The sequence below is a fragment of the Crinia signifera genome, chromosome 4 (assembly GCF_055691185.1).
Source record: "Crinia signifera chromosome 4, ASM5569118v1, whole genome shotgun sequence".
In the NCBI taxonomy this organism is placed as follows: domain Eukaryota; kingdom Metazoa; phylum Chordata; class Amphibia; order Anura; family Myobatrachidae; genus Crinia; species Crinia signifera.
In genome coordinates, this window is record NC_139220.1 from 124,972,925 (window position 1) to 124,999,963 (window position 27,039).

The 27,039-nt window shown below is 46.3% G+C and overlaps 1 protein-coding gene across 4 annotated transcripts in view; it reads right to left on the reverse strand.

Moving 5' to 3' along the window:
* Nucleotides 1–19,709, reverse strand: part of POC1B (POC1 centriolar protein B) — a 113,785-nt gene extending 94,076 nt beyond the window's left edge. For 3 of the 4 annotated variants that reach the window (XM_083182368.1, XM_083182369.1, XM_083182370.1), the window contains exons 1-2: nt 19,567–19,709; nt 12,097–12,181 (exon numbers count right to left, since the gene is read on the reverse strand). In XM_083182368.1, coding sequence (XP_083038494.1) covers nt 12,097–12,181; nt 19,567–19,581 — 100 coding nt within the window. In that variant the 5' untranslated portion in view covers nt 19,582–19,709. Of the gene's footprint in view, nt 1–12,096; nt 12,182–19,431; nt 19,451–19,566 lie in introns of those variants that run through there. The other variant, XM_083182371.1, reaches the window with a different exon arrangement.
* Nucleotides 19,710–27,039: the final 7,330 nt, after the last annotated feature.

Below are 27,039 nucleotides of genomic sequence, written 5' to 3' on the forward strand. Positions count from 1 at the left end.
AGCCGCGAGACGGAGCCAGCAACAGTAACCATGGTGACACAATAACAAATCGGCTTCATCAGCCGGAAGAATATAGCATAACGCTACAATGGTAAACCACTGTAAGATACATATGGAAATCATTACTGTATATTGGAAGGGGTACATAGCGCAACTACTATTCTCACCCACACACTCTATATAGACCCAAAAATAAACAAAAAAATAACATAACTTAAAAGAATATATACACCACCTATTGAACATAAAAAACAAAAGATGTGTACACAGATGAGAAAATCACAAGCCACCTAATACTGAAAAAATACAAAAAAAGATTAAACAAGAAAAATGACAAAATACAATCATGAAGACTGTGCAGGGAAAGAGCGAGAACTGGGAAATGTAAATAGAAATCAATTTAAAGGTGTACACACCCCATTATCATAACTAAGTCATACATGACTTTTAAGCAAATATGCATGTTCTCAAGGAATAAGGCGATGTGACAAACATATCAAATAACCTAAGCATGTTACAGAAAACAATGTAGACCCTTACTTTCGTTCAAACCTCGTGGTGACAGAGTATTTAAGCGATGGATCCATTGTGCTTCACATTTAAGGAGAGCTTTAGATCGATTCCCACCACGTAATGACGGAGGGATATGATCTATAATCATATATTTTAACATAGGTAAAGAATGGCGGGCCTCTGGTTGATCACTTGATCCCTTTTCAAGCGCCTGTTTAATCGAGGAACGGTGTCCCGCCATACGGTCACGAAGTGTACATTGTGTCTTACCAATGTAGTGCAATGAGCACGGACACTTAATCATATATACTATATATTTAGTTGTACATGTGACACGATGTCTTATGCAGTACCGTTTGCCACTAAGGGGATGGCAAAAAGAATCACCCGTCATTAGTGCCCGACAAGTGGCACAGCCCAGACATTTGAAGCAACCAGGTTTAGCAGCAAGAAACTGTATGCTGCTTGCCTCTCTAAGTTTAGAAACATCTGTTTTCATTACAATGTCGCGTACACTTCTTCCCCTAGTGTAGCACGGCATTATCCTGGTGTCTGTCAAATTCAGGGCTGCGTCCATTTGTATCAAGGGCCATAGTTTCTTAGTGACCTGGCCAACAGTGGAGCTGGCAGTACTAAAATGGTTAACCCACGGTAAGCTTTTACCCTTAGTAACATGCTCCTGATACAGTAATAGCGAGGACCTAGACTTAGACATGGCTTTTACCTTGGCCTCACATAAGAGTTTGTAGCCATAACCCCGCTCCAGGAATTTGGCAAACATCACATCAATCTGCTCATTGGCCAATTTGTCCGTGCTACATATCCTCCTCGCCCTCAGGAACTGTGAATATGGTAAGCTAAACTTCATGGGTGCTGGATGGCAACTACTAGCGTGTAGTACCGTATTACGGTCAGTAGGTTTAACGAATACAGATGTAATAATCGAGCCATCTACAACCGTGAGTGCTACGTCAAGGAAGTTGACGGCCACTCTGTCCATAGTGTATGTCAGTTTAACCGTACTGTTGGTAGCATTGTGAGTCTCAATGACAGATACAAACTTTTCCTCCTCACCAGACCAAATCAAGAACAAATCATCGATGTATCGGGTGTAAAAAAATACATGCTCCGACACATCAAGATTAATTGATGAAGCCGATTTGTTATTGTGTCACCATGGTTACTGTTGCTGGCTCCGTCTCGCGGCTAACGTGGTGACGCCGACGCGATGACGCGCATTGTAAGCGCGCGTGCGCGTGACGTCACTGCGCGACCACGCTGAGCGGGGAAACGGCGCGAATTCACGAAGGGGAGGTACTCGGTGGTATGTATAAATGTATGTATGTAATGTAATGTGCTTTTATCCTGAAGAAGAACCCAATAAAGTTGGTTCGAAACGTTGAAGTTACTGCTGTTTCCTGCCTATGATTTGTGCTGAGTGCCGCCGTCTGTACACTATTGTTATACCCCTGGGGGGGTCTGTGGATGGCACCACCGATTAATGAATATTGAAGAGGATGTGCAGCTCCACTCTGGACATTGTTGAATTACCGCATCCATTGCAGTTTATTGCGGTTTTCGGAGCTTGAGCACCCCGTTACTGGGCATTTATCTTCTGAACCAGGTATCGTTTTCTTTCACCTTAGTCAAGTCACATCATGGCTGAGGGAGGAGAAGGAGTTGAGGCTGAATATGCTGAATCTATCAATCTGGCCCTGCTTACTCAGGGTAATATGATGTCCTTCTCGGAATCCGAGGCTGATGCTATACTTGCCAAACAAGTTACTGATGAGGCTGGTGATGATGTACGCCCGTTGGAGTTCTTATACAAGGACTGGGTTAAATTGAAGCAGCGTGAGATAGACTATATGTATCATGGAATCACTCTGAGCGAGTACTATAAGAACAAGCGTATTCCCAGGGGGTTCCGTGTACGGAATTCACCCACTATTGGACGGTTCAATATCACGTTTTGTAAAAAGTGGATCGCTATATTGAATAAATGTAGCTTTGATCTTATTTTACTTGTAATAGAGGAGTCCGGGCGTGAGCTCGAGGTGGCACGTGAACGTATTAAGACTTTTGAAGATAGCCATAAATCCTCTTTTACTGCTGACGTATCCACTGACTGGCTTGACAAATTATCCAAGCAGGTCAGTCTTTACAAACGTGAACTTATACAGTTTAAGAAAAACAAACTACTCACTGTCAATACAGACTATGAGCAGAACAGGGTCTATGCCTGGACCCAAGGAGGTGGCAACCCCTATGGCCCGCGACAATATGGCCGACAATATCGGAGGCGTGGTCATACTGATAAGGAAGCTACTGATTCTTCTGCCGACCTAATAACGACCAGTGATTCTGATGGCCCTTCAAGATCTAGGAAGCGTGTGAAGAATATCCTTCCCCCTTTAGGGGTACGCACACGCCAACCAAAACCCCCCGTCGCAGGTACAGGACGAGGAGAGGAGGTCAGTGTACGAGGTCGCGGAAGGAGGGGCAGACCGCCTCTAAGGACATAGTCTTTAATCTTTCTACACACATATTGACTGATGCTGAAGAACGGGTGTTGGCAAAGGGGCTGTCCTTTGTTCCCACAACCCGTTTTGATACAATGCAATGGGAGGTGGAGAAGTATAAGCTAAATAGGCTTTTAAAGCTGAAAGAATACTTTAACAAACCTGCTATTTCTCCCCCCTCTGTTTCTACTGTTTCCAATGTGTGTGATATTCCGTCACAAGTTTTGAAGTTACAGCCTAAGTCTGTGTTCGAACCTGTTTCAATGAACCCTACAATTAAAACCTTTATGCATACATTAGACACTGAAGTGTCCAAAAAAGTTGTTTCTAACCCTAAGCATCCAGGTGCAACATGTTCTAATATGACCAAGGATGAGTTTGCAGCATTACATGATTTGGGGGCATATACTGATATTGTCATTCGGCCCGCGACAAAGGCGGTGCCGTAGTGGTACAGAACCTGGGTGACTATAAACGTGAGATCGCCAGACAGTTGGGTGATGTCGCGGTGTATAGCCCCCTAAGGAAAGACCCCACTAATGATTATTCTAATATTCTTGATTCAATGTTGAAAAGTGCTGTTGATAACAATGTTATTTCCCCTGAATTATGTCTTGCATTGAAAGTGGTTGATCCTGTGGCACCTCTCCTTTATACGTTGCCCAAAGTCCACAAGAGCATGGTGGCACCTCCGGGGAGGCCCATCATTGCTGCGCGTGGCTCATTATTCCAAAATGTATCTACTTTTATCGATGCTATACTACAACCTAGCTGTCACACGCAGCCGCGACGGAGCGCGGCGGGTACAGTACTCACCCGTCCGCGCCCGCCGCCGGCTAGCGTGTGCAGGCTCCACTCTGAGGCGGGCAGGTGGGGGCAGCGCTGGGTAGAGGCGGCAGCGACGGAGCATCAGGTAGCAGCGTCCTTGACGATTGCGGCGCCGGGAGGCCGGCGGCGCCATCTTGAGTAAGGGCAGGTAGCGGATTGGGCCAGAGTAGAGAGTTCCTCCTCATCCTGCACGGACAGCCAATGGCAGCCACTCCCTGGGGATATAGTGGAGCTGCCCAGGCTGATCCGTGTCAGTGCAATGAGTCTTCTGAGTCGTTCACTACTCCGAGCTGACTCCTGGATCCTGGTTCTCTCTCCTGACTCTGGTGCCTTGCTCCCTGCACCTTATCCAAGGAAGGTTTTCTCCTGACACCAATGCTGCAAGCGCTATCTAGTGCTGGTCCCTGCTTGTTCCAGAATTCCCTTTCTTCATCATCCATCCATTCCATCCTCTTCCAGTCTTCCGGATCCATTTCTTCCATCATCAAATCAACCTCTTCCTGCATCTTCTTCTATGTACTCTGGCTCACCTAAAGACTGGTTCCAGAATTACCACTGGCAGTATATTGTGCTGGACTTATTGATTTATTCTTTTGCCACTTAAAGAAGTATTTAAGTGAACTTATTATTTATGAAATCAGTTATTAAACCTGCACGTTTCAATCCTACTCGCCCTGGTCCGTCTCCAGCTTCTGTGCACCACACGACTCCATCCAGCCCTTCTGCCGTGACAGTTTGCACTGACCCGATGGAATCGGGTGAAGCACAGGCTTCCATGACGGATGTTCTTCAAGGCATCATGGCTCGCCTGGAACAAGTAGAAACCACCCAGCGTCAAGTGGCTCACTTCCTCCAGTCCTTGTCACCACCTCAGGTGGCTCCCTCAGCTTCGGCCGCACCCACTGCTGGAGTCTCTGCCCCTCCTGCTCCTGCGAGTCCATCTGTTCCTCACCATCTACAGCTGTCGACACCCAGTAAATATGACGGGTCTCCGAGAGGATGTCGAGGATTCCTAAATCAATGTGACGTGCATTTTACCCTCCAGCCTTCCAATTTCCCTTCGCCCAAAACCCGGGTGGCCTACATCGTATCCCTACTGGCTGGTCCAGCCCTGGAGTGGGTGTCCCCCCTCTGGGAGCGTGCGGACCCTCTTCTCAATAATTATGAAGAGTTTGTGGCCTCCTTCCGTCGTATATTCGACGAGCCCGGCAGAGTGTCCTCTGCAGCCACGGAGATCCTGAGGATTCGTCAAGGCAGTCGCCCAGTGGGACAATATGTCGTACAGTTCCAAACCCTGGCGTCCGAACTTCGATGGAACGAGGAGGCTCTCGTATCTGCCTTCTGGAACGGTCTGGCTGGGCGCATCAAAGACGAATTAGCAACTCGCGATCCTCCTTCCACCCTGGCAGAACTCATCTCCCTATGTACCAAAGTCGACCTGCGACTCCAAGAACGCCAACTTGAGAGGAATCGTTCTGATCGCCTTCGTCCTCGTTTCTCTCCCAATGTTGCTCCGGGTCCCAAGGCAATTCCTTCGCCTGCTGCACCAGCTGATGAACCCATGCAAATCAATCGTTCCCGCCTGTCCCTCGAGGAGAAGTTCCGAAGACGGCGAGAGAATTTGTGTATGTACTGTGGCTCATCTGCTCACCTATTGGCTGCCTGCCCACTGCGGCCGGGAAACGACCGCTCCTAATCCCCCCGAGGGAGGTCCGATTAGGAGTATTGTTTTCATCTCCCTCTTCTACTGACTCTACTATTCCAGTGACTCTTGTGTGTCCCCAAGGCGAGAGAAGACTTCAAGCCTTATTGGATTCTGGAGCAGCGGGGAACTTCCTTTCTTCTTCTTTCGTCAACCAGCATGCCCTGCCTGTGCAACCTCTGGATCATTCGCTGGTCCTCACGGCTGTGGATGGGAGTCGAATTCGGAGTGGACAAATCACTCATCAAACCATTCCGCTGAAGTTGCTCATCGGAGCCTTACATCAAGAGACCATTCAATTCTTCATTCTTCCACAATCTTCTCATCAAATGGTCCTGGGTCTTCCCTGGCTCTCCAAACATAATCCACAAATTGATTGGACCACTATGGAGATCAAGGCCTGGGGAACAGTCTGCCAGTCTACTTGCATTCCTCAGATCCTTCCGGTCTACCAGACCCATCCACAATGTGAGGATAACTGCTCTTCATCTTCTTCAGCTCCACCCTTGTCTATACCCGTACCGTATCGTCCATTTACAGATGTCTTCAGTAAAGGAGGTGCTGACACTTTACCTCCCCACCGGCCTTGGGACTGCCCAATAGAATTGATGGCTGGGAAATTTCCTCCTCGTGGCCGCATCTATCCTCTGTCGCTACCCGAGACTGAGGCCATGTCCTTGTACATCCAAGAGAACTTAAACAAGGGGTTCATCCGACCTTCTACCTCTCCGGCCGGGGCTGGGTTTTTCTTTGTGAAGAAGAAAGATGGCGGTCTTCGGCCTTGTATCGACTATAGAGGTCTGAACGACATCACTATAAAGAATCGCTATCCCTTACCCCTTATCACAGAACTGTTTGATAAGATCAGAGGAGCGACTGTCTTCACCAAATTGGACCTACGAGGGGCCTACAACTTGATACGAATCCGTTCCGGTGACGAGTGGAAGACGGCTTTTAATACAAGAGACGGTCACTATGAATATCTGGTGATGCCCTTCGGCCTTTGCAACGCCCCTGCCGTCTTCCAACAGTTCGTGAATGATATCTTCCGGGACTTGCTGTACCATTCCATTGTAGTCTATCTAGACGATATACTCATCTTCTCCTCCAATCTTCAACATCACAGACAGACCGTGTCCGAGGTGCTACGACGTCTTCGTCAAAATCAACTATTCTGTAAGTTGGAAAAATGCGTTTTTGAAGTCACCTCCATTCCATTCCTAGGCCACATTCTCTCTGCTACTGGTATCGAGATGGATCCAGAGAAGGTGAGAGCGATCCAAGACTGGGCACCTCCCACGACACTCAAGGGAATTCAGAGATTTTTAGGATTCTCAAATTATTACCGGCGATTCATCCGGAACTTCTCTACCATCGCTGCTCCCCTCACAGCTCTTACCCACAAAGGAGTTGATCCAAGTCAATGGCCGCCAGAAGCATTCTCAGCCTTCCAACAGTTAAAGAGGGCGTTTATGACGGCACCCATTCTCCTCCAACCAGATCTCGACAAGCCCTTCATCCTCGAGGTGGACGCATCCTCGGAAGGTATTGGGGCCATCTTGTCACAAAGAGGAGAGGATCAAGAATTACATCCTTGTGCTTTCCTCTCCAAAAAATTCCTTCCGGCAGAGAAGAATTACCCCATTGGGGAACAAGAGTTACTTGCTGTCAAAACTGCGTTAGAGGAGTGGCGATACCTTCTGGAGGGTGCGCGGCATAAGATCACCGTGTATTCAGATCACAAGAATTTGTCCTTTCTCAAACAAGTTCAATGCCTCACTGCTCGTCAAGCCCGATGGGCTATGTTTTTCGAACGTTTTAATTTTCAAATTAAATTTCGACCTGGCACCACTAATATTAAAGCTGACGCCCTATCCCGTTCCTTTGAAACGACTTCTGATATAGAGATTCTTCCTCGTCCAATCCTTGATCCAGTGGTTTTTGCTCAAGTGTCCGTACAGCCAATTCCTCCTCCAGGCAAGACGTTTGTTCCTCTCGAACTGCGAAAAAAAATATTATCATGGGCACATTCCTCCCGTTTCGCAGGTCACGCAGGAATACAGAAGACCTTGATGTTCCTGTCACGTTCTTATTGGTGGCCAACCATTCGTCACGACGTCACCAACTTCATCGCGTCTTGTGTAAAATGTGCTCAGCATAAGGTGCCCAGAACAACTCCTGTTGGTCCTCTCCGTCCTCTGGCCATTCCCACAGAACCATGGACTCATCTATCTATGGACTTCATTTGCGAGTTGCCTCCTTCCAAGGGTCATACAGCAATCTGGGTAGTGGTTGACCGATTCTCAAAAATGGTCCATTTCGTCCCATTAAAAGGTCTTCCCTCTGCTCCAGTACTGGCTCAGCTATTCATTTCCACCATTTTTAAATTACATGGTCTGCCCAAAGAAATTGTGTCTGATCGCGGAGTACAGTTCGTGGCGAAATTCTGGAGAGCTCTCTGTGCCACGGTAAAGGTTAACCTCAAGTTTTCTACTGCCTTTCATCCCCAGACCAACGGCCAGACGGAACGGGTGAATCAGGACTTGGAGGCCTTTATTCGATTGTTCATCTCGTCCTCGCAAGATGACTGGGTAGATCTCCTCCCGTGGGCAGAATTTATGCATAACAACTCCTATCACTCTTCCTCCGGAACCACGCCCTTCTTTACCGTATTTGGTAAACATCCACGATCTCCAGACTTCTCAGAATTACCCTCTTCTGAAGTTCCTGCAGCGACCACTTCCCTCCAACGCTTTGCGAAGATTTGGTCGGATGTCCACACCGCTCTCCTTAAATCTTCTGCTCGATATAAGAGAATGGCGGACAGGAAAAGAAGAGCAGCGCCCAGATTAAAACTCGGGGATCGGGTATGGCTATCTACCCGTCATATACGCCTCCGTCTGCCTTCTATGAAACTGGCTCCCCGGTACATTGGGCCATATGCTATCACCCAAGTCATTAATCCAGTCGCTTATAGACTTCAACTTCCTCCTTCCCTAAGGATCTCGAATTCCTTTCATGTGTCCCTCCTCAAGCCTTTAAGATTGAACTCTTATCAGAAGAAGGTTCCCAAACCACCCAAGATTAACTCCGAGAGTGGGATCGAATTCGAGGTAAGACGTATCATAGACTCTCGTCACCGCAATGCTCGTACTCAGTATCTGGTGGAGTGGGTCGGTTTTGGTCCTGAAGAGAACTCTTGGGTGGACTCCGTTGATTTGCATGCTCCAAAGCTGATTAAGCAATTTCTGCAGCGAAATCCTCACAAGGCCCATAGGCGTCCTGGGGCCACCCTGAAAAGGGGGGGTACTGTCACACGCAGCCGCGACGGAGCGCGGCGGGTACAGTACTCACCCGTCCGCGCCCGCCGCCGGCTAGCGTGTGCAGGCTCCACTCTGAGGCGGGCAGGTGGGGGCAGCGCTGGGTAGAGGCGGCAGCGACGGAGCATCAGGTAGCAGCGTCCTTGACGATTGCGGCGCCGGGAGGCCGGCGGCGCCATCTTGAGTAAGGGCAGGTAGCGGATTGGGCCAGAGTAGAGAGTTCCTCCTCATCCTGCACGGACAGCCAATGGCAGCCACTCCCTGGGGATATAGTGGAGCTGCCCAGGCTGATCCGTGTCAGTGCAATGAGTCTTCTGAGTCGTTCACTACTCCGAGCTGACTCCTGGATCCTGGTTCTCTCTCCTGACTCTGGTGCCTTGCTCCCTGCACCTTATCCAAGGAAGGTTTTCTCCTGACACCAATGCTGCAAGCGCTATCTAGTGCTGGTCCCTGCTTGTTCCAGAATTCCCTTTCTTCATCATCCATCCATTCCATCCTCTTCCAGTCTTCCGGATCCATTTCTTCCATCATCAAATCAACCTCTTCCTGCATCTTCTTCTATGTACTCTGGCTCACCTAAAGACTGGTTCCAGAATTACCACTGGCAGTATATTGTGCTGGACTTATTGATTTATTCTTTTGCCACTTAAAGAAGTATTTAAGTGAACTTATTATTTATGAAATCAGTTATTAAACCTGCACGTTTCAATCCTACTCGCCCTGGTCCGTCTCCAGCTTCTGTGCACCACACGACTCCATCCAGCCCTTCTGCCGTGACACTAGCATTAGAGCGTCACCTGGGCACCTGCTGGACACTACAGCCTTTCTGAATAGGCTGAGTGAATTAGGACCATTACCTGCTAATTGCCTGTTGTGTAGCATCGATGTCACTAGCCTCTACACTGTTATCCCCAATGAGGCAGGACTGGGGGCAGTGAGGAGGTTGTTGACAAATGATGTAAATTATCGAGGGCCTGATATTGGTTTTGTGCTTTCCCTACTTGAACTAGTATTGACGCATAACTATTTTGTTTATGACGGGAACTTCTATCTGCAGTGCGTTGGCTGTGCGATGGGGAGTAATTTCGCCCCATCGTACGCCAACGCATTTATGATGGAGGTTGAACGTGATATTTTCTTTTCTAATCTTGATGTGTCGGAGCATGTATTTTTTTACACCCGATACATCGATGATTTGTTCTTGATTTGGTCTGGTGAGGAGGAAAAGTTTGTATCTGTCATTGAGACTCACAATGCTACCAACAGTACGGTTAAACTGACATACACTATGGACAGAGTGGCCGTCAACTTCCTTGACGTAGCACTCACGGTTGTAGATGGCTCGATTATTACATCTGTATTCGTTAAACCTACTGACCGTAATACGGTACTACACGCTAGTAGTTGCCATCCAGCACCCATGAAGTTTAGCTTACCATATTCACAGTTCCTGAGGGCGAGGAGGATATGTAGCACGGACAAATTGGCCAATGAGCAGATTGATGTGATGTTTGCCAAATTCCTGGAGCGGGGTTATGGCTACAAACTCTTATGTGAGGCTAAGGTAAAAGCCATGTCTAAGTCTAGGTCCTCGCTATTACTGTATCAGGAGCATGTTACTAAGGGTAAAAGCTTACCGTGGGTTAACCATTTTAGTACTGCCAGCTCCACTGTTGGCCAGGTCACTAAGAAACTATGGCCCTTGATACAAATGGACGCAGCCCTGAATTTGACAGACACCAGGATAATGCCGTGCTACACTAGGGGAAGAAGTGTACGCGACATTGTAATGAAAACAGATGTTTCTAAACTTAGAGAGGCAAGCAGCATACAGTTTCTTGCTGCTAAACCTGGTTGCTTCAAATGTCTGGGCTGTGCCACTTGTCGGGCACTAATGACGGGTGATTCTTTTTGCCATCCCCTTAGTGGCAAACGGTACTGCATAAGACATCGTGTCACATGTACAACTAAATATATAGTATATATGATTAAGTGTCCGTGCTCATTGCACTACATTGGTAAGACACAATGTACACTTCGTGACCGTATGGCGGGACACCGTTCCTCGATTAAACAGGCGCTTGAAAAGGGATCAAGTGATCAACCAGTGGCCCGCCACTTTCTAGAGGCCCGCCATTCTTTACCTATGTTAAAATATATGATTATAGATCATATCCCTCCGTCATTACGTGGTGGGAATCGATCTAAAGCTCTCCTTAAATGTGAAGCACAATGGATCCATCGCTTAAATACTCTGTCACCACGAGGTTTGAACGAAAGTAAGGGTCTACATTGTTTTCTGTAACATGCTTAGGTTATTTGATATGTTTGTCACATCGCCTTATTCCTTGAGAACATGCATATTTGCTTAAAAGTCATGTATGACTTAGTTATGATAATGGGGTGTGTACACCTTTAAATTGATTTCTATTTACATTTCCCAGTTCTCGCTCTTTCCCTGCACAGTCTTCATGATTGTATTTTGTCATTTTTCTTGTTTAATCTTTTTTTGTATTTTTTCAGTATTAGGTGGCTTGTGATTTTCTCATCTGTGTACACATCTTTTGTTTTTTATGTTCAATAGGTGGTGTATATATTCTTTTAAGTTATGTTATTTTTTTGTTTATTTTTGGGTCTATATAGAGTGTGTGGGTGAGAATAGTAGTTGCGCTATGTACCCCATCCAATATACAGTAATGATTTCCATATGTATCTTACAGTGGTTTACCATTGTAGCGTTATGCTATATTCTTCCGGCTGATGAAGCCGATTTGTTATTGTGTCACCATGGTTACTGTTGCTGGCTCCGTCTCGCGGCTAACGTGGTGACGCCGACGCGATGACGCGCATTGTAAGCGCGCGTGCGCGTGACGTCACTGCGCGACCACGCTGAGCGGGGAAACGGCGCGAATTCACGAAGGGGAGGTACTCGGTGGTATGTATAAATGTATGTATGTAATGTAATGTGCTTTTATCCTGAAGAAGAACCCAATAAAGTTGGTTCGAAACGTTGAAGTTACTGCTGTTTCCTGCCTATGATTTGTGCTGAGTGCCGCCGTCTGTACACTATATATATATATATATATATATATATATATATATATATATATATATATATATATATATATACATACATACATACATACATACATACACACACACACACACACAGTATATAAAACTAGTTATATATTTCATAAATAATATATACCAAGTTGTTTGTTGTCTGGACTAAAGTCAATGCATGTAACAGCATCTTTGTGCCCTTTGAAGTTACGCTGAAGAACTGGATCTTCCTGTCAAAAAAAAAAAGAAACAAATATAGAAAAACTGAGATCACTTCAATAGAAAAACTGTCAAGGAATAATAAAAAAAAATTGAAGAAAATAGTAAGGTTTTAACATTACTGCATTAAAGAGGATTGATTCTGCATCCTAACAAATGAAATGGGTTATTCAGAGTTGATGGCTATTGGTCGAATTTGCAATCCTACCAGAAATCGAACGACTGCGCATGTGTACAGATCATAGCTTGGTAACACATGAGAAAAAGGTTGTGCCCGATCCTACAATTTTATAAACTCTTTTGGTTAGATTGCAATGGTAAGTGCATGCAAAACTAAGTATCCAATATAATAGCAACTTAAAGATTTAGTTCACTAGGGAATGAAGTCTTAAAAACATAAATAAAGATACGTTTAACTGCTTAGTTTGGTTTCATGAAATGCTAATTGCACCATGGTCAATCATTTCATTCAATATAATAATCAGACTGAAACATTAAGGCCAAATACACATTAGCATTCTTTGTGTCTACAAAAAAAAAGCACCACCATACATATAAACACTATGGATGGGATGTACTGAAGTGAAAATGTCTGCATTTTCCATGTGTACTAAGCCCCATACCATGGGGCTTTGTTGCTGTGGGTAACACCGGCTTTTGTTGGATTTACACCAGGGGTTCCCAAACTTTTTTGAATCCCGGCAGAATATTTTTCACGGCACCCCTAGGACAAAGGTTTTTCGTGTACTTGCGTGGGTTTCCTCCGGGTACTCCGGTTTCCTCCCACAATCCAAAAATATACTGGTAGGCCAATTGGCTCCCAACAAATTACCCCTAGAATGTCTGTGTGTGCGTGAACATGTGGTAGGGAATATAGATTGTAAGCTCCACTGGACAGGGACTGATGTGTGTTCAAATATACTCTGTAAAGCGCTGAAGAATATGTATGCACTATATAAGAAACTGATAATAAATAAAGTCAGAAAAAAATAACAATACAATTTACTTAACTTAATATCTCTTCCTATGTGGTAATAGACAGGAGTCACTTTTGTTTATCCACAATTTGACCATTACTTTGGACATAATTTACTTAAAATTGGCCATGGATCACCAACCCAGGGCACCCCTGCAAGTAACCCCAAGGTGCCACAACACAGTTTGGGAACCACTGAATTACACTACAGAGGCCTTTTGGATTCTTTATGCAATGCCCCGGCCCCCTTACACTTGTCCAACTTGTCTTCGGGACAAGTTGGACCTGATTGACCTGAGATTTATCCTATGTGCTGGAGGATCAATCTCTTGGTTAGGCCCAATGCGCACGGGAACGTACATTGGGTCCTACAGCATCAGGCACATCAGATTTTGTCAGATAAATTGGCCCAATCCATCTGAATTGGGTCAAATCTGACAAAATCTCACAAGTGTAAAGGCCTCCATACATTAGTCTGACTTGTGTAAGGACAAGTCGGACCTGGTTGTCCCGGCAGCTCCCCAGGAGGGATCACATGCGACAATGTTGAACAATCTGAGATGGCGGTTGCTATCCTCAATTGGGGAAGCAAATACATCAGCAATGGTTTAGTAGTGTTCATTCTAGCACCCTGAGTCTTCGTAATCTGAGCAGTTCCTATTTCCTGCCTGGGGTGTCGCTGTCTGCTTTGGTCCTTCTAGTATAATCTGGTCTGTATTGGAAAACAGACCAGGCTGCTAGAAACAACAAAGCAGATAGAGACACCACAGACAGCAAAGAGGATTGCACAGGTTTTGAAAGATGCAGGGGTGCTAGAATGAACACTATTTAGAGCAATCAATCATCATAAAATTGCCCCAATCCATCACTGATTTATCGGCAGCTAAACCCTAGCTCAAACACAATTGTCCATCAGCAAGTTGTCACTGGAATTTAGCTTACCTCAACTCCAAGTCACCCCAATTCCTTCAGATTTGGAGCTCTTGGTACACCTTCACTAGATACTTCCCCACCCAATGCTCATCAGGTGGCTTTTCAGATCCTTTGTTTTCATTCGCTTGTTCCATTGTTGCCTTTCATTTCTGGTGTTCTAATTTTGAACACACATATACCCCTTTCACATCACCGACCTGGCAATTACCCGGCAATTTTGATTGCCGGTGCAGTCTGACCCAAATTCACACCAGAAGCATATTAACAGGTTAAAGCTTTTCAACCCAGGAATTTGCTGAATAACCCGGGTTTTTCTTCGGTGTGAAGGGGTCAACCTGGGTCTTAGATTCCAGGTCGCCAACCCTGGTAAAGAGCAGGGTCGGCAACCCAGAATTTAAGACCTGGTTTGACCCTTTCACACCAAAGAAAATCTGGGTTTTTCAGCAAATTCCCAGGTTGAAAAGCTTTAATGCGGTAATTTAATGCTGGTGTGAAAATATTTCTGTAGATTTGAAAACAGAAGCTTTAATAGAGGGCATAACTCAACTAATCATCGTGTAACATGAGAACAGAGGTCGTTTTTTTAAGAAGGCAAATTATACATGGTTACTATAACAGAAATAGACAGTTTTAACATTTTATATAAACCAAAGTAATAATTATTTATATAGTCAAAATACTTACATGGATATGTAGGTCTGTAGTATATTGTTTTGTTATTGTGACCAAACAGGCTAGATTTAGTCTTGCACAACATTTAAACCCGACCAAATGCAGGATGTGACCCGAAAAGTGAAAATTCTGCAAGTTTTTAGCTCGCCAGCACAGGGGGCTGCAAGCTGAAATATGTCACTTTGCACAGAAGCAATTAAAACCCTGTGTGAGAGCCTTTGTCACAGGACATATCAATATAAAAATCCAATTTGCCCCAAACCCACTGGTGCGTGACCTCATTAACACTCACAACAGCTGCTGTGATGCATTTCTTCAGATCATTAATACTTATTGGAAGTGGCAGAACAACAGCTGGGATTAAAGTTTTCGCTACTGTAGTATTTTGCATGGCATGAGCAGACATTGCGTCATGTTAGCAAACTGTAAATGATCTGAAGAAGAGCTGCTCAGCAGCTGCTGCTATGTGACAAAAGGCTCACACACTCCAGCAGCAGAACATTTTATACCCCTGCATATTGGGAGTGAGGGCTGGACTGGGGTATAAGCATGCAGGGGAACCCCCTGGTGGTCCCAAAGCCTCCTTTATGGATCGGGTTTTAAGGCCCCAATACACTATGCAATATTCCCTTTAAGCCGCCGTGACCCTCCTGTGCGGCAGGATCGCATGCGGCACTCCTGCTTGCGATGTATCGCATACGATCATCGCTCCTTGCCGCCAGGAGGGGTCTGACCCAGAGATCTCCGGGTCTGGTCTGATTTGCACAGGACCGCACGCAACAGATTGCATGTTCGACATGCTATTTGGGCCGATCCACCAGATTCAGGTGAAATCGGGACCAAATTGCAGAATGTAAGGGGGCCTTAGACTACGCACATGAATTTTATATCTATATATATATATATATATATATATATATATATATATATATATATATATATATATATATATATATATATATATATATATATATATAGAAGTATATGAAATGGGCACTCACCAAGGTCTTTAAATTCAGCAAATAAATTTTTATTCATGAAAAGGTAGTACATCCGACGTGACGTGACGTTTCGATCAAAAGATCGTCATCAGGAAAGTAACAACACAGGTAACAGGTATCATTTCCAACAACAGGCAACCTGGTATCCATCCATGGAGGAGATACAACTGTATAGCCTCACCGGGCCAGTTTAAATACCCTCAGACCGGAAGTGATCACTTCACTTCCTGGTGTAACACCATAAACGGTACATTATCGCGTAAAATCATATATAGAGGGGACAGGGCAATCTGCTGACATGAGCAATAAACAATACGAGCAGCGGATAATATCATAATGTAAAATAAAAACATCATATGTCAACAAAAGCGCTGTTTAGCGTTAATCTCTCTAGTTCCGCTAGACCGGAAGTAGAACTTGCGTTCCACCGGTCTGTGTAGCGGAAAACTTCCGCGTGTCAGGACTGTCTCAACCCTATAGACGCTAGACCGGAAGTAGAACTAGCGTTCCACCGGTAATAGCGAGGGGAGACTTCCGCGTTCCATTGGACACGCAATGAACAGTGGTATAGATACCAGAAGTTCAATTTGCGTTCCGGCAGTTTAACCAAGCGCAGCATCATGTGTCACATCAATAGTATTGTATAGATAACTAAATCAGAGGAGAACCAATCAGCGGAGTGCAAGGAATGAGCAATTAGAATGGTGTTTGGGTATTTAGAAACCAGCCCGGATGGCCTCACTAGTTCTGGCATAATACAAACAAATCACATGAATATGCCCATATATCACCACTTGTTGATATATAGAGCAAATAAACAAAAAAATACATAAAAATTCATATATACACACAAATATGCAATATATACATAACATCTACAATGAGAAAGTGACATATAAGTCAGACTATATGTACAGTGTATATTTTTATAATTTTATGATTTATATAGTTTTTATGATTTTTTAAAGATTTTTGATTTTTTTTTAAAATTAACGATATACAAGGTACCCCAAAGGGGTCATCAGGAATTGGCACCACATGAGTGGATATCTTATCGAAGTGATATCAATGTGAGACAAGTGTATCATAATAACACTCGGAACTGCATATATGTAACAAAATACTAAAATAAATAGGCACATAAAAAGAAATAGAAATAAATAAAAATAAAAATAAAATAAATAAAGAATGACCCGGAGACACCAAATCCAACCTCAAAAGCAAAAAAATCCAAACCAAGGCAACTGGAAAAATAACCATAAAAATGAAAAAACAGGAAAAGGGTATCGGAAGTTATTATCGCAAGAAAATGGATAATGGATTCGCCTCATTTAGGCCTTTAGGGGCAATGGTACCCAGTTCAAAGATCCATTTAGCTTCTCTTTTTCTGAGCATAGTATCCCTATCACCTCCTCTCACGGGCTTAGGGATGTGGTCTATCAGCATGCATCGGAGGCTGGCCACACTGTGGCCCAATTTTGCAAAATGCTTAGCGACCGGTTTGTCCGAAGTTTTTGCGATAATCGCCGCCCTAATGGTGGTCCTATGATTAGCCATCCTCTCTCGAAAGTCCCGCTTGGTCAGGCCCACATAATACAGCCCGCATGGGCAAATAAGGATGTATATTACGTAATCCATTCTGCAGTGGAGCCGATGTCTGATGAGGATCTTTTTCCCACTATGTGGGTGAGCAAATGATGGTCCTGTCATCAAGGACCTGCACGTAGTGCAGTCGCTACATCTAAAACAACCGTTCTTAGGTCGAGGGAAAACACCATTCTAATTGCTCATCCCTTGCACTCCGCTGATTGGTTCTCCTCTGATTTAGTTATCTATACAATACTATTGATGTGACACATGATGCTGCGCTTGGTTAAACTGCCGGAACGCAAATTGAACTTCTGGTATCTATACCACTGTTCATTGCGTGTCCAATGGAACGCGGAAGTCTCCCCTCGCTATTACCGGTGGAACGCTAGTTCTACTTCCGGTCTAGCGTCTATAGGGTTGAGACAGTCCTGACACGCGGAAGTTTTCCGCTACACAGACCGGTGGAACGCAAGTTCTACTTCCGGTCTAGCGGAACTAGAGCGATTAACGCTAAACAGCGCTTTTGTTGACATATGATGTTTTTGTTTTACATTATGATATTATCCGCTGCTCGTATTGTTTATTGCTCATGTCAGCAGATTGCCCTGTCCCCTCTATATATGATTTTACGCGATAATGTACCGTTCATGGTGTTACACCAGGAAGTGAAGTGATCACTTCCGGTCTGAGGGTATTTAAACTGGCCCGGTGAGGCTATACAGTTGTATCTCCTCCATGGATGGATACCAGGTTGCCTGTTGTTGGAAATGATACCTGTTACCTGTGTTGTTACTTTCCTGATGACGATCTTTTGATCGAAACGTCACGTCACGTCGGATGTACTACCTTTTCATGAATAAAAATTTATTTGCTGAATTTAAAGACCTTGGTGAGTGCCCATTTCATATACTTCTATATCCTTGTGATGTTCATTCATCTGTTGGAGCACCCCCTATGACAACAATCTACCCTGAGTGCGGACTCTTCCAAATATATATATATATATATATATATATATATATATACATATATATATATTTATTACATTATACTGCACAGGACTTCGATGTATACACTACAGTGCATTGCTGTCATTAACTTGTTTCATTATCATGAATGCACTAGCACTAGATATAGCAGTATTTACTATATCTATTTATCAAGGGGTCCAGATCATGCACTTGCCAATAGTTGCCTAGGGATGCACCTCCTAACTTTGTGGTGGCTGCAGGAAGGGAATTTGCATATGCCACATGTCAAAAGCACATGCCCAAAATCGGGGGCTTGACCTCCTGGAAATTGCAGCAGTTGAAAAGCACAGCCCTTTTTAAGTCTCAGTGGCCTACCAGCAGGATAGTTGCTAAGTGCAAGTGGGCTAAAGGACCTTTCACCCCCAGGGGAATTCAAGGCTGGGGGTCTTGCAGCTTCACTATCCACAGGTTGACTTTATTAACTTTCTGCCTGAAGCGTGGCGAGCAAAGCAAGAATGCGAGGGACCGTTCTTCCAACCTTGCTCCGCCCCTTTCACGTGACAGGTTCTTTAGCCCACCCGGATTTCAGGTGCACATACATTTTCACTGTGCGATGCTATGCGCGCTCTCGCAGGCATCTCATCACACAGTAGAGTATGTGCTGCACATACATTTTGTACTACCCTCGCATGCAAAACGCATGCGTTGCGATCCAGCTCATAAAAGGTGCGATCATCGTATGGTGTATGGGCACCTTTAGACCTAACCCTACCAGTACGCCCCTGTCCCACTCTACTGGTGGTAGTGTCCTGCCACAACTGTGACCGTAGGGAGAAATTATTAAACATGGGTTTGGACCACTGCTTTACCCCACAGGGCTGTTTATGCCCCAGGGCCAGATGCACTAAGCTTGAAAACTGATAAAATGGAGAGTGATAAACAACCAACCAATTAGCTCCTGCCTGACATTTTTTACACAAACTGTGACATGGCAGGTAGGAGCTGGTTGTTTATCACTCTCCATTTTATCACGTTCGAGGCTTAGTGCATCTGGCCCTCAGTCTGTCACTGTTGGGTCGCTGGGCGGTATAATATATATTTTGTATAAAGACACATACACGTTTACTTATGAGCAGTGCAATTGTTGACACTACAGCAGCATCAGGAAGCCACCACGTAAGCCCGTGTGTGGGCGAGACAAGCAGCAGTGCAGAGCCTGGCCACACGCTACCCACCCACTGTCAGTATCTCACCATAGCAGACGCCATCGTCGCCTCCGCCGCACAGTGACAGCAGCACTTTCAAAATCCCACTACACCAGAAACTGGCTATAGCTGTCAGGTGACCAGCCTCGGGGATGACGTCACCTAGTCACGTGATTACACGGTGAGGGGGAGTGGATGCTTAGACTCAGAGCATCAGTGTCCAGAGGGGGAGGAGCTGGGCGGCGAGTTGCGTGTTTTGCTAAGCTTGCTGTGTGCTGCTGATTCTCTCTCGGAGGGAGTTGCTGCTTCTAGTGCCAGGGTGATGTATGCGGCAAGGTGGCCGGGAGATGGTGTGACTGTTACCCAGTCAAGGTGAAGATGCCGGTGCTGATCTGCCGGGCACATGAGCCTAGTGCGGTGTTGTGCTGAGACCTGTGTGGTCGGTAGATTGCAGCTACAATATATATGGAAAAGATTATTGAGAGAGAGAGTGCAGTCTGTATTGGTATGGTGTCCTTCACAAAACTGCGGGCATTAGATGCAGAGGTCTCTCCATGTTATTCTTCCCTGTGGCTAACCAGGCACGATTGTGTATAGAGCCCCTTCAATTAATGTACCATTTGGTACAAAGTGTTTAATAATAAAAAAATTATTTATAGAGCGCTCCTTATCCATCAGGACACCAGGTGCTTACCGTGTGAATATGCACAATGCCACGCTCCATCATGGTATATTTTTCTGATCAAAACCTCGACTCCTAGTCAATACTGTCTACATTGTACAACATACTCATTGGTCACAACTTGTTCACAGTTCAGTCATCATATAGTGTATAACAAGATTGTGGGAACCGGTGGCGGGGATCCGGGGGGAGCTCCGGTTGAAGGGGATGCGCGTGTGTCTTGTGCGCGCATCCCCTTCCGGCCCCACCGCCAGCACCTGCCTTTGACAAGCGCTACATCTGAGGCAGTAATTAGGGAGAAGTGATAAAGTGTCTGGTACTTTATCACTGGCCAATCAACTCCTGACTCTCCATTTTTAAACCCAGCCTGTAACTTAACAGTTGGAAGCTGATTTGCCGGTGATAAAGTACCAGGCACTTTATCACTTCTCCCTAATTACCCCTTCATACATCTACCCCTAAATCCTATAAAAGTAACAACCAATAGGCAAACAAGTGCAGAACCAGGTGAATTGGTGCTACCATGATAAAAGGTAATCCAGATTGTAATCACCCTTATTAATATAGGGGAAAGGTCCACAATTGCAGATTAGAGGAACTCATTTTTAATTCTTAATGATTTGGTATCTTGGAATGCCATGGTTGTTTATGTAAGCTACTTTTATTACTATCCATTGTAGGTGGATGGGTAGATTCCAATTAAAGAGAGCACATGCATTGTATCTGCATGTATGATGTATGTATGTAGTCTGTGGCCATAGTCTATATGTGTGCATATAATATTCAAAGCGCACAGTTTTCAAAGTGCAATGTAATTGGAACATAACTGCAGCGTTATACCGGCATTACACCAAAGTGAAACAGAGGGACAACAATGTACCACAACTCTGAAAACCAAATGACTACAATGTTTATATGGGGACGCCCATAAAATGCTGGATGGTTCCCGTTCGGTGCTGGGATTTGCACATGCACAGAAATGCACATGCACAGAAATGCACATGCACAAACCCCAACCATCGGGGCTGGGGACAAATTTGGATCTCACGAGCAATCCTGCATCAGCCCCATTATGTCCATGTTTTCTTCATCTCTCTCCTTCATACATTGTCTGCCTAATCATATATCCCTGCTTCCACCTCTATATTTCCCTCCATAGTCTCCAACACCGAGACCTGGCTCTCCACCTCTGATTCTGTCTCTCCAGCTGCTCTCTCCCACGGTGGCCTCTCTTTCTCTCACACTCCCAGGCCTGACGGTCGCCAAGGTGGCGGTGTGGGTTTTCTCCTCTCAGCCTCATGCACCCACAGTGTCATTCACCCTGAACCCTCTCTCCTTTTCTCCTCCTTTGAGTCTCACTCTATCCGTCTATACTACCCCTACCACCTCCGTGTCGCTGCAATCTACCGCCCCCCTGGCCCTATCTCCCAATTTCTTGACAACTTCGCCGCCTGGCTTCCACACTTCCTCTCCTCCGACCTGCCATCTGTCATTCTTGGTGACTTTAACATCCCCTTGGATAACCCCGCTGATCCTGGCACCTCCAAACTCCTCTCTCTCTGCTCTTCTCTTGGCCTATCTCAGTGGACTTCCTCTCCCACCCATATCCAAGGACACTCCCTCGATCTCGTCTTCTCTCGCTCTTGTTCCCTTACTGACTACACTATCTCAGCTTTTCCTCTTTCTGACCATCACCTCATCTCCTTCTCCCTCACTGCTTCCCCCTCTCCCACCCCCCCTCCCAAGCGCATTGTCTCACGGCATAACGTCAACACACTTGATCTTGCTGCCTTCTCAAACACGCTGCGTCCTCTTCTCGCCCCAATCGCCCTCATGTCCTGCCCGAACCTCGCTGCCTCCCTCTATAATGACACCCTATCTTCGGCATTGGACTCTGCCTGCCCTCCCTCCTCTATCCCCCTTCGATGCTCCAACCCCCAACCGTGGCACTCACCTATCACCCGATTCCTTAAAAAGTGCTCTCGCACTGCTGAGCGCTTCTGGAAGAAATCACGCTCCCTTGCGGATTATCTCCATTTCAAATTCATTCTTTCCTCCTTCAGCTCTGCCCTTGCTCTGGCCAAGGAATCCTACTTTAAGTCCCTCATCCTTTCCCAATCATCCAATCCCCGCAGGCTCTTCGCCACCTTCAACTCCTTGCTCTCCCCCCCTCCTCCAGCTCTTCCGTCCTCCATCGTAGCCGCTGATTTTGCTACCTACTTTTCAACCAAAATCTCCTCTCTCAGGACTGCCATCACTGCTGCCATGACCTCACCCTCTCCCTCCTCCCCTCCTACATCTCCACTCCCCTCCTTCCAACCCCTGTCCTCATTTTACCCCACCACTGCTGCTGAAGTCCACTCTATCCTTCAATCCGCTTCTCCCTCCACCTGCCCGCTCGATCCTATCCCCTCCAATATTATCCGTCGTCTCAGTCCATCAGTCTGCTCTCACCTGGCTCACCTCTTTAATCTTTCCCTATCCTCTGGGATCTTCCCTTCCTCCTTCAAACACGCTCTTGTCTCCCCAATTCTCAAAAAAACAAATCTGGACCCCAACTCTCCATCCAACTACAGGCCCATCTCCCTCCTCCCTTTTGCCTCCAAGCTCCTAGAACGTCTGACCTATAATCGTCTCCTAAGCCACCTTACTGCTAACTCCATTCTAGACCCCCTCCAATCCGGGTTCCGCCCTTTACATTCCACTGAAACTGCCCTGACCAAAGTCACTAACGATCTACTATCGGCTAAATCCAAAGGCCTCTTCTCTATCCTCATCCAGCTTGATCTGTCGGCTGCCTTTGACACTGTTGACCACCCTCTCCTGCTCAACACCCTCCGCTCCTTTGGCATCACTGGCACGGTCTTCTCCTGGTTCACCTCATACCTCTCCGATCGCTCCTTCTCTGTCTCCACTCCGAGCTCCTCCTCTCCTACTACCCCCCAGCCAGTCGGTGTTCCCCAAGGGTCAGTCCTTGGCCCTCTCCTCTTCTCCCTCTACACCACCTCTCTGGGCACCCTCATCAGCTCCTATGGTTTTCATTACCACCTTTATGCTGATGATACCCTAATCTATCTCTCCTCCCCCGACTTATCCCCATCACTCCTGTCCAAGGTCTCCGAATGCCTCACGGCCATCTCAGCCTGGATGACCCAACGCTTCCTGAAACTAAACATGGCTAAAACTGAACTTCTAATCTTCCATCCCCCGAACATCCCCTCTTCTCCCACTATCTCCATCAGCATTGGTGAAACCGAGATCACCTCCACCGACCAAACGCGCTGCCTCGGTGTCATCATTGACTCCTCCCTCTCTTTCACCCCCCACATTCGTGCTCTCTCACAGTCTTGCCGCTTTCACCTACGCAACATCTCACGCATCAGACCATTCCTCTCCACTGACGCGACCAAAATTCTCATTCACTCTCTTGTCATCTCCCGCCTTGACTACTGCAACATCCTTCTCTCTGGGCTACCTCTCACCCGCCTCGCACCTCTCCAATCCATTCTTAACACTGCTGCTAGGCTCATCTTCCTCTCCCGCCGCTCTACCTCCGCCTCCCCCCTCTGTTTATCTCTTCACTGGCTCCCCATTCCTTTCAGAGTTCTCTTTAAACTCCTCACCACCACCTACAAGGCTCTCTCCTCCTCCACAGCTCCCTACCTCTCTTCACTGATCTCTATCCACACTCCCTCCCGTCCTCTTCGCTCCATCACTGACCGCCGACTGACCTCTCACCTAATTACCTCCTCCCACTCCCGTGTCCAAGATTTCTCTCGCGCTGCCCCCCTGCACTGGAACAACCTCCCGCCACCCATCAGGCTATCTGATTCCCTTACCTCCTTCAAGCGCTCCCTCAAAACCCACTTTTTTCGACTAGCCTATCCCTCCTCCTAACCTCTTTTGATCCTCCTATCCTGCCTCCGTTCCCCTCCGTTCCTACTTATCCTATTGTATTTCGTTCGTCCACCCACCTATTTTTAGTATGTTAACTCTTATGAGCAGGGCCCTCCTTCCTCACGTACTCACCCTACCTCATTACCTCACCTGTCCTGTTCTTCCCTTCCTCTACTTCATCTTCAGTCTCCTTGACAATTTTGCCACCTACTTCTGAACTGATGCTGATTTTAGTTCGACCAGCTATACCCCTATTTATACTGTATCTTTCAACACACCCTGTACGTTACCTTGTAATTTGTTTTTTTTGTTTGCTATGTACGGCGCTGCGGACACTTTGCGGCGCCTTATAAATAAACGTACTACTACTACTACTACCTCTCTCCCCTCCTCTCTGCTACTCTGCTTCCTTTCCTATTAACTCACTCTCATCGACATCTGCCCAAAAACAGTCCTGCGACCCTACCACTCAATGCTGTGCACTCCCTTCTCTCCACCTCATACTGAACTCCCTCCCTGCCCATCTCCCACAGTTTCCCTTCCTAACTCACACCATCATTGTCATCATCCCTGCCCTCCATGTTACTCTCACCTTATTGCTACAGCAACCCAGATAATATCCACTACATCTCTCCACAATATAATCTCCCTCTCTCTCCTGTGTCCTCTGCAATGTCAGATGTCTGTAACAGATTGGTTAATACCCGCAACCTCTTCATCTCTCAAGCTGTGCACACAGAGCAATGTGATCGCTGGCAATAAAGGGATTTTTGTAAGAACTTCCCGTTCGAATCCCTTTCTCTGATATGGTCTTGGTGACACAGCTCAACATTGGGATGTAGGAGGGTCCGTAGGAGCCAGGCACCTATCCTAAAGCTTTTGGAGGGTAGGCTCCTCCCTTCTGCATCCCAGACTCCTCAGTTCAATCTTTCAAAACCACTGGAATACATTAACTCAGTACAAACGCCTGCACATATTATATGCACAATTTCAAAAATAACTTTTCAACCATATATAACATGAAACATCATGAACACTGGCATACTTACTGAGCGTAAGGGAGGGATCGCTGTGTCACCAGGACCATATCAGAGAAAGGGATTCGAACGGTAAGTTCTTACAAAAATCCCTTTTTCTCTTTCAATGGTCCTGGTGACACAGCTCAACATTGGGAAGTTCCAGAGGCTGTCCTTTGGGTGGGTACGCTCAGGTCTGCAGCTCTCATTACTGCTCGCCCGAATGATGCGTCCTCCGAGGCGAACTCATGGAACCTATAGAATTTGGCAAAAGTGTGAACAGATGACCAAGTGGCGGCCCTGCTCAGCTGTGGCCCCATGTCGAACCGCCCAAGAGGTGGCGACCGACCTGGTGGTATGCGCATTAATCCTGGCCGGCACAGGCCTACCAACCTTAGTATATGCAAAGGCAATGACAGAACGCAACCACCTAGCAATGGTCTGCTTAAAGGCAGGCCAACCAATCTTGTGCACATCATACAAGACTAGCAAAGTGTCAGTCTTCCTGACACCCTTCACCCTGTCCACATAAATGCGCAAGGCGCGCACAACATCCAAATTCCTCAATTTGTCCCTTTTTCTTGAACCCTCTGGGGGTTGAAACACAGGCAGAACTATCTCCTGATTCAGATGAAAAGCAGAGACTACTTTTGGCAAAAATTGGGGTACTGTTTGAAGAACAGCCCTGTCATGAAAAATAAGAAAAGGAGACTTGCATGACAACGCTCCCAACTCTGATACTCTCTTTGCTGACGCAACAGCCAACAAAAATACAAGCTTCCCTGTAAGGAACTTAAGGTCAGCCGACCTCAGCGGCTCAAAGGGTGCCTTTTAAAGACACTCCAGTACCAGCGATAAATCCCATGGAGCCACTGGCTGCTTGTAGGGAGGTTTCAATCGTGAAACTCCTTGCAGGAAAGTTTGCACCTCCGGTAGCAATGCTATCCTTTTCTGGAAATAAATCGACAAGGCCGATATCTGTACCTTGAGTGATTGAAGGCTTAACCCAGACGAAAAACCATCCTGCAAAAACTCCAACAATTTTGAAAGTCGAAACCGCGATGTATGCGACTTCTGCCTTTCACACCACCTAATATAGGTCTTTCAGACCCTATAATAGTTTGCTGAAGACACTGACTTCCTCGCTTTTACCATGGTGTTAACCACAGCTTCCGAGAAACCCTTGGTTCTTTAAGATGGCGGTTTCATTAGCCAAGCCGTCAAATTTAGCCGAGCTGAATCCATGTGTAAGAACGGCCCTTGGTTTAACAGATCTGACCTCAGAGGTAGACGCCACGAGTCCACAGACAATCTCTGAAGCCTCGAGTACCAGGACCTCCTTGGCCAATCCGGGGCTACTAGAATCACCAGAATTTCTTGGGACTGGATTCTTTTCAATACTCTCGCCAGCATTGGAAACGGCGGAAAGGCATAAAGCAGATTCCCCTCCCAGGGAATAGTCATTGCATCCACTGCTTCGGTCCGTGGATCTCGTGTCCTGGCATAGAACCTGGGCACCTGATGATTTAACCTCGATGCCATCAGGTCCACCTCCGGAGTTCCCCACTTCAGTGTAATCTGATAAAACACCTGTGGGTTCAGGCTCCATTCCCCTTCTAGCAGCTCCTCCCTGCTCAGGAAATCGGCCTCGATATTCTCCACCCCTGGGATGAATATCGCTGACAACGCTGGAACATTCTGTTCCGCCCACAAGAAGATCCGGGAAACCTCCCACATGGCCAGCTTGCTGCGTGTGCCTCCCTGATGATTCAGGTACGCCATAGCCGTGGCGTTGTCGGTCTGAATCCTTAAAGGAAGACCCTGCAATCTTTCTCCTGCCAGAGATATCACTTTCCACACAGCCCGCAGTTCCAGGATATTGATCGGCAAGGCAGACTGCTCCGAGGTCCATAAGCCCTGGAGGCG